Below are 13229 nucleotides of genomic sequence, written 5' to 3'. Positions count from 1 at the left end.
TTAAACTTGGGAACCAAAATTGGGTGTTATCACTGATTCATGTGCCGAGAATCGAATGAACGAGCGTGCGTAGTACGTAGCGACAGTAGTACGGTTGTATTGCGCGTCCTGGCACTGCGCGTGTATGACGTGCAAATTGGGTATTGTTGATAAGAGTAAAGTGCGCAAGAAAAAGTCTCGTAGCGCAATTAGTACTTAAGAATATAGCAAAAAGAGATGGGAAAAACGATAATTGGAAAATGCGCGGTATTGTGTACGGCGATAGGTTTCATTACCCTATTAATCGCGTTTACCACACCCAATTGGATAGAGACAGACGGTACATTGGAGAGGCCAAAATTAGTAAAAATCGGTACGTATGCAAGATACAAAACAGACAAAAACGCGTCGATATATGATAAGTTGAGTATAAAAATGAAACTGAACCCGTCGTCGAGGCATGACACATTTTACAGAGGAAAATGTAAATGGCAATTAAATTCGATGCGCACCTTTTGTAGGACTTTGGCAGGTATGCTTCCAAGGTCCCCAGGATATGAAACACTTCTTCGAGTCGACCAGGTCCTATGGTTGTTTCTGGGTCTTTGAGGACCTCTACTACGACATCTTTGAGACTTTCAACATTAAGATGCCGAGCTCCTTCATTGCGGCGCAGTTCTTCTTCACTCTCTCCATGACGCTGCTTTTCATCAGCGGCGGCTTGGCCACTCTGTTCACTTGTTGTTCCCAACACCACAACAAGTACCAGCTACTCCTCCAGGCAACTGGCTCGATCTTGTTGCTTGCCGGAGTCTGCGAGATGATCGCAATTAAGATATTTGTCACCGAAGACAAGGCTTACTACTGGCTGCCGGACTGGGAGCACAACGTTCTAAGCTGGTCTTTCATCCTCGCTGCTATCAGCTGTGTATTTACAACCCTTGCAGGTGTCCTATTTTTTGCTGATGCCAGGAGGCACAGAATTACCTTGATACAAATAATACAGCAACGACATTACACGCCTAGTACTACAATTTAGGTTTTTAAAAATAGTAACAGAGAAGCTAGATAGTAAGAGAGTGATGTAGATATGTGACGCACAAATATTTTTGTACTCATTTGACTTATACTTCAAGATCTGAGACATATCAAGTATTTGCTTTTTATTTCTATCTCATTATTTGTTTTTTTTTTTCGGAAGATGAACTTTACAAATGCTCAGAATTTTGAAAAGATACGATAGGCCTTAGCCTGTAATACCTGATCATGCTTCATGCTGATTGATCTGCACTGAATCTTTATTTACAAGAGGCTTTGACTCGACGGTTACGTGATAATTATAATGTGCCTTGACCTTGGTCTTACATATGCTCACGTATGTAAAAATATTGTATCTATTATTTATTTATTGCATATTTTTTTTCTCAAGAATAAAAAACATTAGAGTCTCATATATTATGTACACAGTTTGTTGTAAATAAGAATGTCAGGAACATTTTCAATTAAAATTTGACACACTCGTGTAACTGTTATTAATTTTTTACTTCTGTCACATATATTATGTGAGAATTATTTCTAAATAATGTTTTCATTTTTTAATCAAGCTACTCACCAGCAATATGTATTTTTGTATTAATACTCATTGTACATTTGTAAGTAGGGTAGCTAAGTTACATCTCAAGTCTGATGACGGAATAGTATTTCCCCATAAAAAATTAATAATCTTGTTTCGAAAATATATTTAACATAATATGTTTGCATACGTATCATACACATGTATATTAGTTTGAAAAATTAATTTAGTTTATTTTTCTATGTATGTATATTTCTTTTTCAACCATAGAGATTCCGCATAAAGGAAATATAATAAAAAGAATGAATAATTTATAAAAATTTTGTCAATATAGTTATTCACTAGTCTACGCTGCCAGTGTTTAAAACAGGTATATATTATTTTTCGCTCACTCACCATAGTCTCGACTCTCTAGTATGTTAATACAAGAGATTCTTGATTCAGAAAAAACATAAAAATTTGTTTACGATTAATACACAATTGTCGGAGAATCAACGGCCGTTGATTATACTGCATCATATGTAAATGTGTATAAAATACTTTAAAATCGTGCGTGAAAATATTACTTAAGAAATAACGTATCATTACTATCGATAAAAAAATTTATAGTTATATATATGTATATATATTTATAAAGTGTAAAAATGGACGGAGTCAACTTTCCTTGGAAATTATTGGATGATTATATGATCAATTTATATATAACCAGTGCGATGCATGCCGTGATGGCTCTGAGGAGTGGGATGCATTTGCATGACTAAATTGCGTGACTGAACACGCATTTTGTAACCCATGCGAGCATCGAGGTATAGAAAGAAGGCGGCAAAAGCATGGAACATGAAAGATATAACAGCAAAAGCGTAGGACCAGGAGAGATGATTGAAGTTCGGATACATGAGCCAGTCTCTGCGCCAGCACTGTCCCCCAAATACGGAAACGGCCATGAACAACGACACAGCTGTAAAGAAAACAGGAAGCTTGAGAAAATCGACGACGAGATTCAAACGTTTCAATCAAAGTTATCGTAGGGAAGATTCTGACCAGTTATTGCGTTGAACACACAAGCGATGGAGCTAAGTATCCATTCGTATCTGAGAACGAACTGCAGCGGCCACCTGATGAGTACTAGAGCGATTATTGCCTGGCTAGAGAAAGAGTAAAGTAACCCAATCGTGACGAATCCCTGAACCGCCATGAGCCACGGGGGCAAAAGCCACTCTCTAATGACGTAGTAGTAATGAGAAAAGACATGGTGACACCCGTTGAACAGTTCAGGAAACTGGTAGGCAGGGTGGCGATAGTCGCTGAAGCAGTAAGTCCAGAGTCCCATATTTTTGAATTCGCTGAAAGTCTCCTCGTACGACTCGAGCCAGTATGGACTAAAAGCAGAGTGAAAATCAGTGCGTGAAGTCAATTAGTAAAATGAGTGACGATCAACCGGTGGTTAATTTACCTAGTAAAAGCCATGAGGAGCATCAGTCCAGCGACGTAAGTTACGAGGCCACCGAACACGAGAGCGTCTGGAAGAGAAAAGAATTTCATAAATAGCTTTTGCATGCTGCAACTAGTCATCAACCATAACCGTTATACATTTGAATTATCTGTCAATAGAAATATCTTCAAATACGCACTCGAGGCTCGATGATAATCCTTCATCTCCATCCTGACGTTGTGCGTCGGGACCCTGGTCGCCTCCACGGGGTACAAACACCTGTTAAAACAGTTCGAAATTCAATTGTTTACTACAATACTACAAAGTGCGGACCGTGATGCATGTGAAATAGACGACGCTCGTCGACGGTCGCCACGCCTTGTCCACGGATCATGCAGTGTTTAGATTCACCATTCGGTAATGAGCGTGAGCACGGTGAGCGTGAGTGATGACCCTTTCACGCAACTTTGCCAACCTATCAGAAGAATATTTTTTAAATGGCGCCAAAACAATTATGCAGATTTCTTATTTCTATGGAATCACAATAATTCTTCAGATGTTTCAATGGCGCTACAATAATTCTTCATATTTCTCATTTTCAAGAGTGTCGTTTGACGGTATTGAAACTCCATAAATACAAGAATACATAATACACTTCATTTTATCGATTTATAACATGGACAATTTTCTTAGAAATATATAATGATAATTACAGAACGAGGTAAGACAGGCAGATTTATATTCTAAATCTAAATTGTAAGTATAAATATATTAGGAATTTTTACTTATAAAATGTGTTTTTATTTTTAATATTTAGGACCCCCAGCTGGTTAAATAAGTGCGTTTCAAAATTACAGACGCTATCTAATCGGTGCACATTTTCTCAGGAACGTCACAATTGGTTGATTTTTAGTCTATTGTTTCGATTTTACAGACAATATTTAGAGATTTCGCTATCAGTCTTGACATTACGCCAGAGATCTTCAGATTTTCTTCACATTCGTGCCTAAACGATAATATTTCTTAATAAAAATACAACGTTTTGTTTTTCTTTAAACGGACCCTAATCTATTTTGAGGTTTAAAGAAATTTCTTCCGGGTTGGCAACGCCGGACGACGCTCGAACGGCGATTCTCGCGTTTCGAGTTATCGTCGATAGTCGTGGTCGATCCAAGGATCTCTGTCGCTCGATCGGTAAAAAAAATTGAGATCGAGATTACCGCCGGTTGGTAACACGGTCAGCGATCGAGAAATATCGGACATACCCCACTCGGTTCTGATACTGGTAAACAATACGTCGATGAACATCGGTTAGAAGGGTCCAGGGGAATCTCGTTACTCAGCTGCCTGTGCAGTTTCTGCAAATATGCCGAATGCCTGAATGCGAACGTCTGCAGACAGCGTAACGGACGTCAACAATCCACGGAGTGCTGAGTTCTTCTCGTTGTTTTTTCCCGGCTAATTTGAATACCTGTTTTTTTGATAAAACAGTGAAAGGTGAGGAGGCTGGCCTATCCCGATCCGCTGGTAAACTCCTGGCAGATCTTCCGATCGTTGCACGTACACAATAGTGATTGATAAAAGTGAGTTATTGGCAGTCAGGTGTCGTGCGTACGTACGTGGTACGGTATTCAAATTCCGAGCCGATTAATCCGGTTCTCAGTTATTAAAAAAATCGACAGCGTCAACAGCCCGAGATAAAAATAAGACACGTTGTTATACCTGTTCAGAGAGGGGAGTTGGAACTAGTATTTCTGCATATTCTCGATGCCATTAGTTGAAACTACGTTGAGATAATCGATCGTTTCAAACGGTGGCATGAGGGCATTTTATATCCGCGATAAACAAAATGAGTGAATAATAAAAATTAGTATATAATCGTAAATCTGTGTACTACTATCGCTTTCACGCATTTCTACCGCATCCAGAGTCGTTCTCCTTCGATATTCCAAACTGACGTGCGCCGTTTGAATCGGCTGGAAAAATCAGTTGGGCGAACCGTATACAGGTATCGTTGACCAGGCGATGTTTCAAGCCTTTCAATAAACGTATCGGTGTCACATGCAGTTCGAAGAATTCGTAATCCAACAGTGTATTCTCTTGGCTCACTGTAATTTGCCCGCTATGCGCTCGGTTCAGATAAAAATTGCGTATATATGTGTTGGCGGAGACGGTGACCACGTGACCTGTAAGGGCTTGATTTCTTTTTTTCCTTTCCGTTAATGCCGTCTCTTGAAAGGGAATCTTAAAAGCCACGTGGTTACCCCCTGCGCCACGCAAGCACAATTTTTATATCAGAGTCGAGCGAAGTGGGCAAATATTACAATCCAAAACTTGTGCATGTTCAGGTGAAAAAATTCAGCTGTCTCTCAACAGACTTGTCAATGATTAATTATTAGACGATAATCTGGTAGGATTTATAACAACAACGATGAGCCGGCAGAAATTATGCGCTATGCCAAATAATGAAAGGACCTTGAGATTAACCCGATTCATCATTTTTACTAATATTATAAGATAGATTATAACATATATCATTCGGTAGATACATTTGCGATACCGCGTGCACTGTCAGAATCGAATTCTCGAGTTTGCAAAGCAAACGACAAATGGACAAGACGCCGTGAGTTTTACCTAGATAGAGAATTATTCGATAGTGTTTTAATACAATTGTTAAAGGGTTAATCCTTTCACGCTTTTATCAATGAGATTATTTAAGAGTTAACCAACAACAATTCATTTCAGGAGAGAAACAACCGCCGATATTTAGTGAAGTGTTCAGAGTTTATAACTGAAAAATAACAGGTGTGTTTCAATTTTGTATAAATTATAACAATACAGGATTCTTTTACAAAACGGTATCTAAACACATTATTAATATATGACTGCCGCTGACCAATTTAAAATTATATTCGTACAACAGTACGCCAATTTCCATTGCCGACTGTTTACCGATATATATATAACTCCGCGACTTCAGCCACTTTTTTTTATCACCTCGAATCTGTTTCGTAATTAGTTATGTAGTATTACATACTACTTTAAGGTACTCTCTGTGAATTTTTTCAGTATATAATGAAAGTTTGAAGTAGGACAAAAAAAATGTTGGCATAAAAAAGTCATGTTTTTCTATGAACTAGTTAATGCAATTATAACATATATTGCATTAAATAATTTATAGAAAAAAAAAAAACTTTTTTATGTCAATATTTTTTTTTGTCCGACTTTAAACTTTGATGATATGCAAGCTTAAGAGGGGGAGAAAAAAAAAACATTTTCGAAACCAGTAAATTAAAAACTCTGAAAAAATTCACAATGAGTACCTTTAAGTAGTGCTACCGTACGACCAATTATTATGGAACAGATCCGAGAGAATGAAAAAAAAAAGTGGCTGAGTTGGTGGAGAAACACCCATACATGTTTAACGAAAAATAAGACGATGGCAAGAATATTTCAAGTTGTAGAATTTTTCCTTTGCCAAAAGTCTGACATTACAACCGAGACATCCCGGTTTGCGAAATTGGTTTTTACAACCTACTAACGGTTCACTACTAATTTGAATTTTAACGACGATTTTGGCGATTCTGCCGAAAACGGGCGAAGTTCATATAACCGTGTTGATCTTCATACAGCAAAGGTCCCGGGAACAAACGAGGCGTTACGGGATTAATTAAATCAGCATTCCGTGTATGAAGCAGTCGCGCACTAATTCAGTCCGGGATAAATGTTTTTCCTTATTCGCGCCGCCGCGCCGGTTCGAAAATGGGGAATCGCAGTTAATAGGCAGACGAATTAAAGTAAACACGAGATAATACGAGTGTGCCAAATGCATGGATGTAGATGTGTTTGTACACCTGTTCGATGGAAGCGAGTTGTTCATCGGCGTGTTGTATACCTATTTAAATTGACGGGAAAGCCGCGTGTGTCTCGGTTGCGTATATAATGACGGTGACTATACCGATTCCGTTCACTTCACGCGGGATTCCGAAGGAGTGGAATGTGTCACAAATGTCAGGGTTCACAAGTAATCACTGCATCTACATTTCTCCTGCTTTTTCTATATTCCCCGGTATTGGTAACGATCGTCCGAAGGTGGTGGCGCACAAGTGTCATCGTTGAAATATGAACATCAATGGTCAACGATTCGGTGTTTCTGTCGCGCTCGAACGGCTCAGTGACAACCTTGACAGTGACGAAGAATGCGACTGTGAGTATACCCAATATTCTAATAATCGCCATTCCCGTCGGGCTGGTAAGTTACGATGTAGAAAAATTTTACTCGGCACGTTCCCCGTCGCGTTTCGAACCAACGTCAGTGAACGAAGTGAAAGTTTCCATTTTCCTGAACTCTCAAGTACCAATATTAAATATACGTACATGCCCTGATTTTTCCATTCGAAAATTGCCCGGTGCGAATTACTTTTTCAGACATTCAAACCAAGCAAACCGCAATTCTCGAATGACGAGATTTCGTCCATTCGAAGATGACTAACAAGTTCAACCAACCTCGATCGTACTTTCGATTCCAATAAAAAAGAAAGAAAAAAGAAAAAAAAAACGACGTTACAGCAGAGAGTCAGACGCGCCCAGCGGCATTTCGATAATTTATTCCCGTGATATTGCAGGAAGGGCGCCAAACGAACGACCTTGTCTGCGGATCGGTTCGAGACGAAACCTTGCACCTGATCACCGAATTCAATCATCGCCTCAAGATCATAGCTGCGAACGTTTTCTATCAAATTTAAAGACGAATTATACCGAAGTTGCAGGGTAAAAAGTCAGAAAAATAAAAGTAAAAAATCATACATCTGATGAATGTAGTAATTGCGATGTAATTTGTGTTTACACACGACGTAAACGATAGCTGTGTCAGCATTGTCGGACAAGAAGACACGCGTCACGGCTATATCTAATCAACATCAATTACAACTTTCGTAATTGAGGTCACGGGTGGATCAATTGAGTGTATAAGTTACACGGGAGATTATTTTGGCAACTGAATTAAGTAATACGCGTTATACATATTGATGCAAATATTTCAAGGGGCATTTGATTACGCGATATGTTGCGTTGCGAAACGTGCCGAGTCAGACTTTAGCACAGTGATTTTTGATGAGATTTTCTTCAGCTCGGCCTGCAGCTGGATTGAATTCGTAAATAAGCATGATGCAATTCGCGTATACCTATAAGTTATATTTGCAAATTTCCACGGCTTGAATAACAATTTTTTCCTTATATCCTCGACACCGTGCGCAGTTTGCTGCAATAAACGTTTCTGACTTACAGCGGAATGCGAGGGACTGGAGAGGGCGGATTTTGAAACCGCCATGACCGCGACTGGATATGGAAAGTACAACTACCTGCTCATGCTCGCCATGTTCCTGCCGTCATGGGGGAGCATATTCGACGTTTCCAACATGTCGATGATCTTACCATCGGCCGAGTGCGACCTTGGCTTGGCGCTAATTCACAAAGGCGTTTTAAACGCCATCACGTACGCCGGTGAGTGATTACCGATACGTCCAATCGGTGGAAACTTGATCGTTTGAAAGGAAAAATTCTAGAAATATGTTTATCCGGATGCGATTGACAGTTACGTGTGTGACAATTAAAGCAAAGTAACTGCCGTTACGATATCTTCTCCGTTCGAAGCATAACCCGCAATTATCTTGAGACAGAGATAACCGTAGAAACGACGATTTTGTCAACAGGCACGATAAGCACGGCGATGGTTTGGGGCTTCGTCTCGGACGTCTACGGTAGAAAAAAGCTGCTGATCTACGGCTACCTGGCTGACTCCCTCTGCAACGTAATGAGTGGAGTATTTTCGCAAAATTTTTGGATCCTGCTGGTCTTCAAGTTCGCCAGCGGCTGCATGTAGGTTTCGAATTATGAAATGAAATCGGGAATACCGCTATCCGATGAAACGCCATCCAAGATTCATGAACCAACTACAACTACTATCTCCTCTTTTCGCCACAGCATGAACGGCCCGTACGCAATATCGATGTGTTATTGCGCCGAATTTCACGGTGAAAAACATCGCTCGAGAGCTATGCTATTCCTCGGGCTGTTCTCCACCGTTGGAAACATCGCCGTTCCACGTATGAATAATCCACACTTACAAGATTAAGCGACGATATTATATACAGAGATATGTCGCGTTATCTCATCAGGCGCGATTGGCTCGGTAGCGATAAGTCAGGATCGCAATTATCGCAATGCAACTCGTCCGTATGCAATGTTGCAGTTCTCGCATGGAGCGTGATACCGCATACCTGGGAGATAGTCTTGTTAGATGGCCTCTTTGTCTACAACTCCTGGCGCCTCTTCCTGACTCTCTGCGGGCTTCCAACGCTGGTCGGCTTCATGGCAATAATATTCTTTCCCGAGTCGCCCAAGTTCCTAATGTCGAGGGGTCAGAACGACGAGGCTCTTCTGGTATTCAGAAAGATGTACACCATGAACACCGGCAAACCCCCGGAAACATACCCAGTCAGTAAACGGTGTCCTTACCGTTAATCGTAATGTAAGGAAATAAAGTGTGTCGGAATTGAACACCGATCTTATCTCAGTCTCCGCATATCCAAAATCACGTAAATAGGTTACTCGATGTTACTTATTTATTGCCGTATATTCTGTTTGCTGAAAATGCCAGTTTCTGGCGTCAAAAAAGTTGCAAAATTAATACCACAAACACTAAAGAATAAAATATCAAGCTTATTGGATATGTTGTCTGACTGGTTCAACAAAAGCGTATGCACATTGTTTCACCTTATTTCCTTATTACGTCGTGCCACTGTCGAAGACAGTCTGTTGACGGATCCTTTGCTCCCTTCGTTAGGTGATCTCGCTTGAAAACGAGAAGAACATTTACGGATCGAGGAAGAGCATGCAGCAATCGATGAGCTCGGATTCACTGGATGGATGGCGAGGTGTTTTGAAGGGATTTAGCGAGGGTCTGAAGCAGATGAAGCCGCTATTCCTGATGCCGCATTTGCTCAAGCTGTTGCTGGTAGTCAGCATTCAATTCGGAGGGATGCTGGCGTGAGTGGAAACAGTTGGATCAATTGTCTGTCACTCGCACGACTGTCTTATCGATTTTCTTTCAGGCTCAACACGATACGCTTATGGTTGCCACAGTTGTTCACGATAATAGAAAATTTCGATGACATCGGTTACGACGACACCAAGGGACCACCGACGTTCTGCGAAATGCTTGACATATCAATGATCGCAGAGGCGAACAAGACCAGCTTGAACTCGACAACCATCGATCCCCGACATTGCGAAAACGTGAGTATAAACGATCGGTGATGATCGTTTTGTTCGGTGGTTAATTTTGGTAAAACTTTTAGATGGTCGTGGACAAGTCGGTTTACATCAACATCGTTGTAATATGCATAGTATCGACAGTGTTTTTCATTTTCATGAGCGCGGTGGTGAACATCCTCGGACAGAAGAACATACTACGTAATTATTACCCTCGCATATAGCTACCCGGTAAAAAATCGATCCAATCACCCGATAATTGTACGGAAAAATTTCAGTTATATGCTACGGAGTATCGATGATCTGCGCAGTGTCGCTTAACTGGTCGGCAAACACCATGCTGACGTTGTTCCTCTCCTGCTTGTTCGTAGCATTGACGAACATCTCTGTGAATGCGCTGATCGCGGTGACGGTCGATCTGTTTCCGACAACGTTGAGGTTGTATCATCGTACGCTGGTCGTATTACAATTCACACCCTGATTTACCTTACCCTTGTAACGTGTTTTAGAACAATGTCCGTGAGCTTGATCATGATGATCGGTCGAGTCGGTTCCCTGATAGGAAATCTCTTATTCTCAGTACTGCTACTGCACGGTTGCGTCGCCCCTTTAATGTCGATCGCCGGATTACTGCTGGGTAATTAATCACTGCTCGTACATTGATCGTTAATCGTCGAACCAATTCGTCAATTAATTTAATTAACGTCTCCTTCATTGCAGTGTGCGTCCTGCTGACCCTCTTCATACCGAAACCGGCCGGAGGACTGAAATAACGACTTCTAAAACATTGTATGAACCGTTGATGATGTTTCTCGAAGAAAGTGGCGCGGTGCTGTAGACACGGTCACGGATCGCGAGATGCCATTTATAATCATAAAACCATAATAATAAACGAGCATGCGCCAAACGAATACCTCGATTCTTGTCACTTTTTTCATTCCTTCCCTGACTCGTTTTTGTCCCCTTGTGTCGAGGCTGTCTCCTCTCTTCAAGGCGATCTTCAAGACGCCATCGTCTGCCCACCGTACACCACGATATGACAATACGACGGTCTGCAGCAAGGCGGACGTCTCGTACATAGGTGTGTGTTCGATATCAGGTGGTGGATGGGTAGCTGCGGAGGCATAAGGGCCTTGAAGTTTCACTTTCGACACATCCTGGAGAGCCTTCCATTCCAGCCTTCACCCACATGCTCGACTTCCCGGCTCAGCGTGCGTCGAACGCAAACGGTCACTGCGTTATCTGTTCCTCTGATCTCCTCGAGCCCACCGATTAGCCACCAGGTACTTCGAGTCCCTGTTCGCGATTCCGCGGCCACAACGGAAGGATTCAATTGTCCGGCCTAAGAGTCCGAAGACAATTTGTCACCGTCAAAGGACTCGAGTCTGACAATGAAGTATGATCGTCGGAGTCGACTCGTGAAAGGTGCGCGAATTCGAGTAGCCTGGAAACTTGTATCTCTCTCTCTCTTTCTTTATCCAGTCCAGATCATTTAACGGTCCTAAAATGCGGAAAATCGTAATTAAACACCATATATTTACATGCCTACCGTTCGAAGGACGCGCGAGAAGCGTTATACGAGACGCTCGATATCGCTACATAGTGTTGTTAAAAGCAGCCGAATTGCTTGACGGTCGAATTAATGATAAATCGTTTATTCAGTGACACGGATATCATCGTGCTGTATATAAGTGCAACGGGAGGATTGATTGCCAATGCCGAGCATCGCTATAGAGAGAAAAATCATCCCACTGTGATGATCATTACCGTTAATTTCAATCTCTTCTCTTTCTTCTTTATTTCTCTCTTTTTCCTCTCGCTCTCTCACTCTCTCTCTATTTCTTTCTGTATAACAATAAAGCTTCTTCCTATCGCGTTAATCAACCACCGGAGTGACGAGCAAACCTGGGGTCTGCGGCTAAGACGGTTTGAACTTGATTGAAAAGTAGCGGAGAAACCTTTGTGAAAGACTTCCTGTCCAGGATTTGGAGGATTCCTTCGTGTTATGCCTGCTACGTATTTTGTACGTCGGATCACCTCGAACGGCTAAGTCACTTTGTACTGGTTCAACGATCGTTTCGGCTCTTGAATATTCCATTAACAGATCGACGAACAGTTGCGACCGTGAAACCGCTCACTCAAATAAATTACTTTTAGACACTTCCCCATTTCGCGCGGGTTCGCGAAGGGTGTTCGAGGCTACGAAATACGCAGCTCTGCATTGTCATCGACGATTACGAAGCTCAATTTTCATTAAAAGATCAGCAATTTATCCCACTTTGTCAACCCCCAAAGTGTCCAATTATTATTTCGAGACAAAGACGCGATGGTTCGGGTTCGTAGATTTAAACGAGAGGATTGACCGCTGTCATAGCCCCGAAAACAACGCCGAAATTAGGAGCTACTGAAGAGAAGAATCAACCAAATGTCGTACCGGTCATTGAACGCTTCTTTACGGAATAATAATGGGATTCAAATTCATACCTGAATTTTCCACCGTCAAATGCGCCTCAGATTTTTACCTTCCATATGCCAATGAGTATGGTATTAGGATTCGAGGTATCGCTGAGTGATTTCGTTGAAAAAGTTTGGGGTGAAAATCCCCCCCCCTCCAAAAAACCGTACAAATAGAGGAAAAAATAGAACCGATAGTTGGTGAAGTAAATCCATTAAACTGACATTAAGTTGGCACTTTAATCAGACCGAATGTACGTAGAGCTAACTATGTAGACTTTATAGTCGGCCCGAGTTATAATCCCTGCAAAGAGCGACGAAGTCGCGCACCGTGACGCCAATCATTTACATTGGGTCTTGGCTGCCACAACTGCTCCTTCTCTACCTTCCTCATGCATCCGTCTCTCTCTGGGTACTGCTGCACAGACCCAGCTGCTTCTCGCGATGAGTGCTTCTCCTCTCTTTTCGTCTTTCTTGTGATTTTCTTCCTTTTCTTTTTTTTATCATGTTCCCAACATT

The 13229-nt window shown here is 41.5% G+C and overlaps 3 protein-coding genes across 6 annotated transcripts; 2 read left to right on the top strand and 1 right to left on the bottom strand.

The window, feature by feature from the left end:
- Positions 1-58: 58 nt before the first annotated feature.
- On the top strand, positions 59-2004 carry LOC124177823. The gene is made up of 2 exons (XM_046560663.1): positions 59-352; positions 501-2004. The coding sequence occupies exons 1-2, from the start codon at positions 217-219 to the stop codon at positions 1016-1018; spliced, it is 654 nt and encodes a 217-aa protein (XP_046416619.1). The 5' UTR covers positions 59-216; the 3' UTR covers positions 1019-2004.
- On the bottom strand, positions 1585-3386 carry LOC124177822. Its single transcript, XM_046560662.1, has 4 exons — positions 3184-3386; positions 3006-3072; positions 2594-2931; positions 1585-2510 (listed from the first exon to the last, which is right to left on the bottom strand). Exons 1-4 carry the CDS (start codon positions 3212-3214, stop codon positions 2248-2250), a joined length of 699 nt encoding a protein of 232 aa, XP_046416618.1. The 5' UTR covers positions 3215-3386; the 3' UTR covers positions 1585-2247.
- Positions 3387-4397: 1011 nt separating this feature from the next.
- LOC124177807 (synaptic vesicle glycoprotein 2B-like) lies at positions 4398-11167 on the top strand. 4 transcript variants are annotated; one of them, XM_046560637.1, is made up of 14 exons: positions 4667-4992; positions 5530-5607; positions 5730-5789; positions 7077-7191; positions 8271-8486; positions 8696-8861; positions 8967-9088; positions 9235-9479; positions 9829-10031; positions 10097-10280; positions 10343-10457; positions 10535-10694; positions 10766-10893; positions 10977-11167. In XM_046560637.1, exons 4-14 carry the CDS (start codon positions 7107-7109, stop codon positions 11027-11029), a joined length of 1677 nt encoding a protein of 558 aa, XP_046416593.1. In that variant the 5' UTR covers positions 4667-4992; positions 5530-5607; positions 5730-5789; positions 7077-7106; the 3' UTR covers positions 11030-11167. The 4 variants fall into 4 exon arrangements, with proteins under 4 accessions (XP_046416594.1, XP_046416593.1, XP_046416592.1 ...); XM_046560638.1 differs by lacking the exons at positions 4667-4992; positions 5530-5607 and adding an exon at positions 4398-4567; XM_046560636.1 differs by lacking the exon at positions 5530-5607.
- The last annotated feature ends 2062 nt before the right edge of the window (positions 11168-13229 follow it).

The sequence above is a fragment of the Neodiprion fabricii genome, chromosome 3, assembly GCF_021155785.1.
Source record: "Neodiprion fabricii isolate iyNeoFabr1 chromosome 3, iyNeoFabr1.1, whole genome shotgun sequence".
Lineage (NCBI taxonomy): Eukaryota > Metazoa > Arthropoda > Insecta > Hymenoptera > Diprionidae > Neodiprion > Neodiprion fabricii.
This window is presented reverse-complemented; position numbering and strand designations above follow the sequence as displayed.

Excerpts from the sequence above, each read along its gene's own strand:
- LOC124177823 (XM_046560663.1), top strand. The coding sequence starts at position 217 with ATGGGAAAAACGATAATTGGAAAATGCGCGGTATTGTGTACGGCGATA. Across the intron at positions 353-500 it reads GCCAAAATTAGTAAAAATCG|GACTTTGGCAGGTATGCTTC; the intron begins GTACGTATGCAA and ends CACCTTTTGTAG.
- LOC124177822 (XM_046560662.1), bottom strand. The coding sequence starts at position 3,214 with ATGGAGATGAAGGATTATCATCGAGCCTCGA. Across the intron at positions 3,073-3,183 it reads GGATTATCATCGAGCCTCGA|ACGCTCTCGTGTTCGGTGGC; the intron begins GTGCGTATTTGA and ends TTTCTCTTCCAG. Across the intron at positions 2,932-3,005 it reads CTCCTCATGGCTTTTACTAG|TCCATACTGGCTCGAGTCGT; the intron begins GTAAATTAACCA and ends CTCTGCTTTTAG.
- LOC124177807 (XM_046560638.1), top strand. The coding sequence starts at position 7,107 with ATGAACATCAATGGTCAACGATTCGGTGTTTCTGTCGCGCTCGAACGG. Across the intron at positions 8,487-8,695 it reads AAACGCCATCACGTACGCCG|GCACGATAAGCACGGCGATG; the intron begins GTGAGTGATTAC and ends TTTTGTCAACAG. Across the intron at positions 10,695-10,765 it reads CTGTTTCCGACAACGTTGAG|AACAATGTCCGTGAGCTTGA; the intron begins GTTGTATCATCG and ends AACGTGTTTTAG.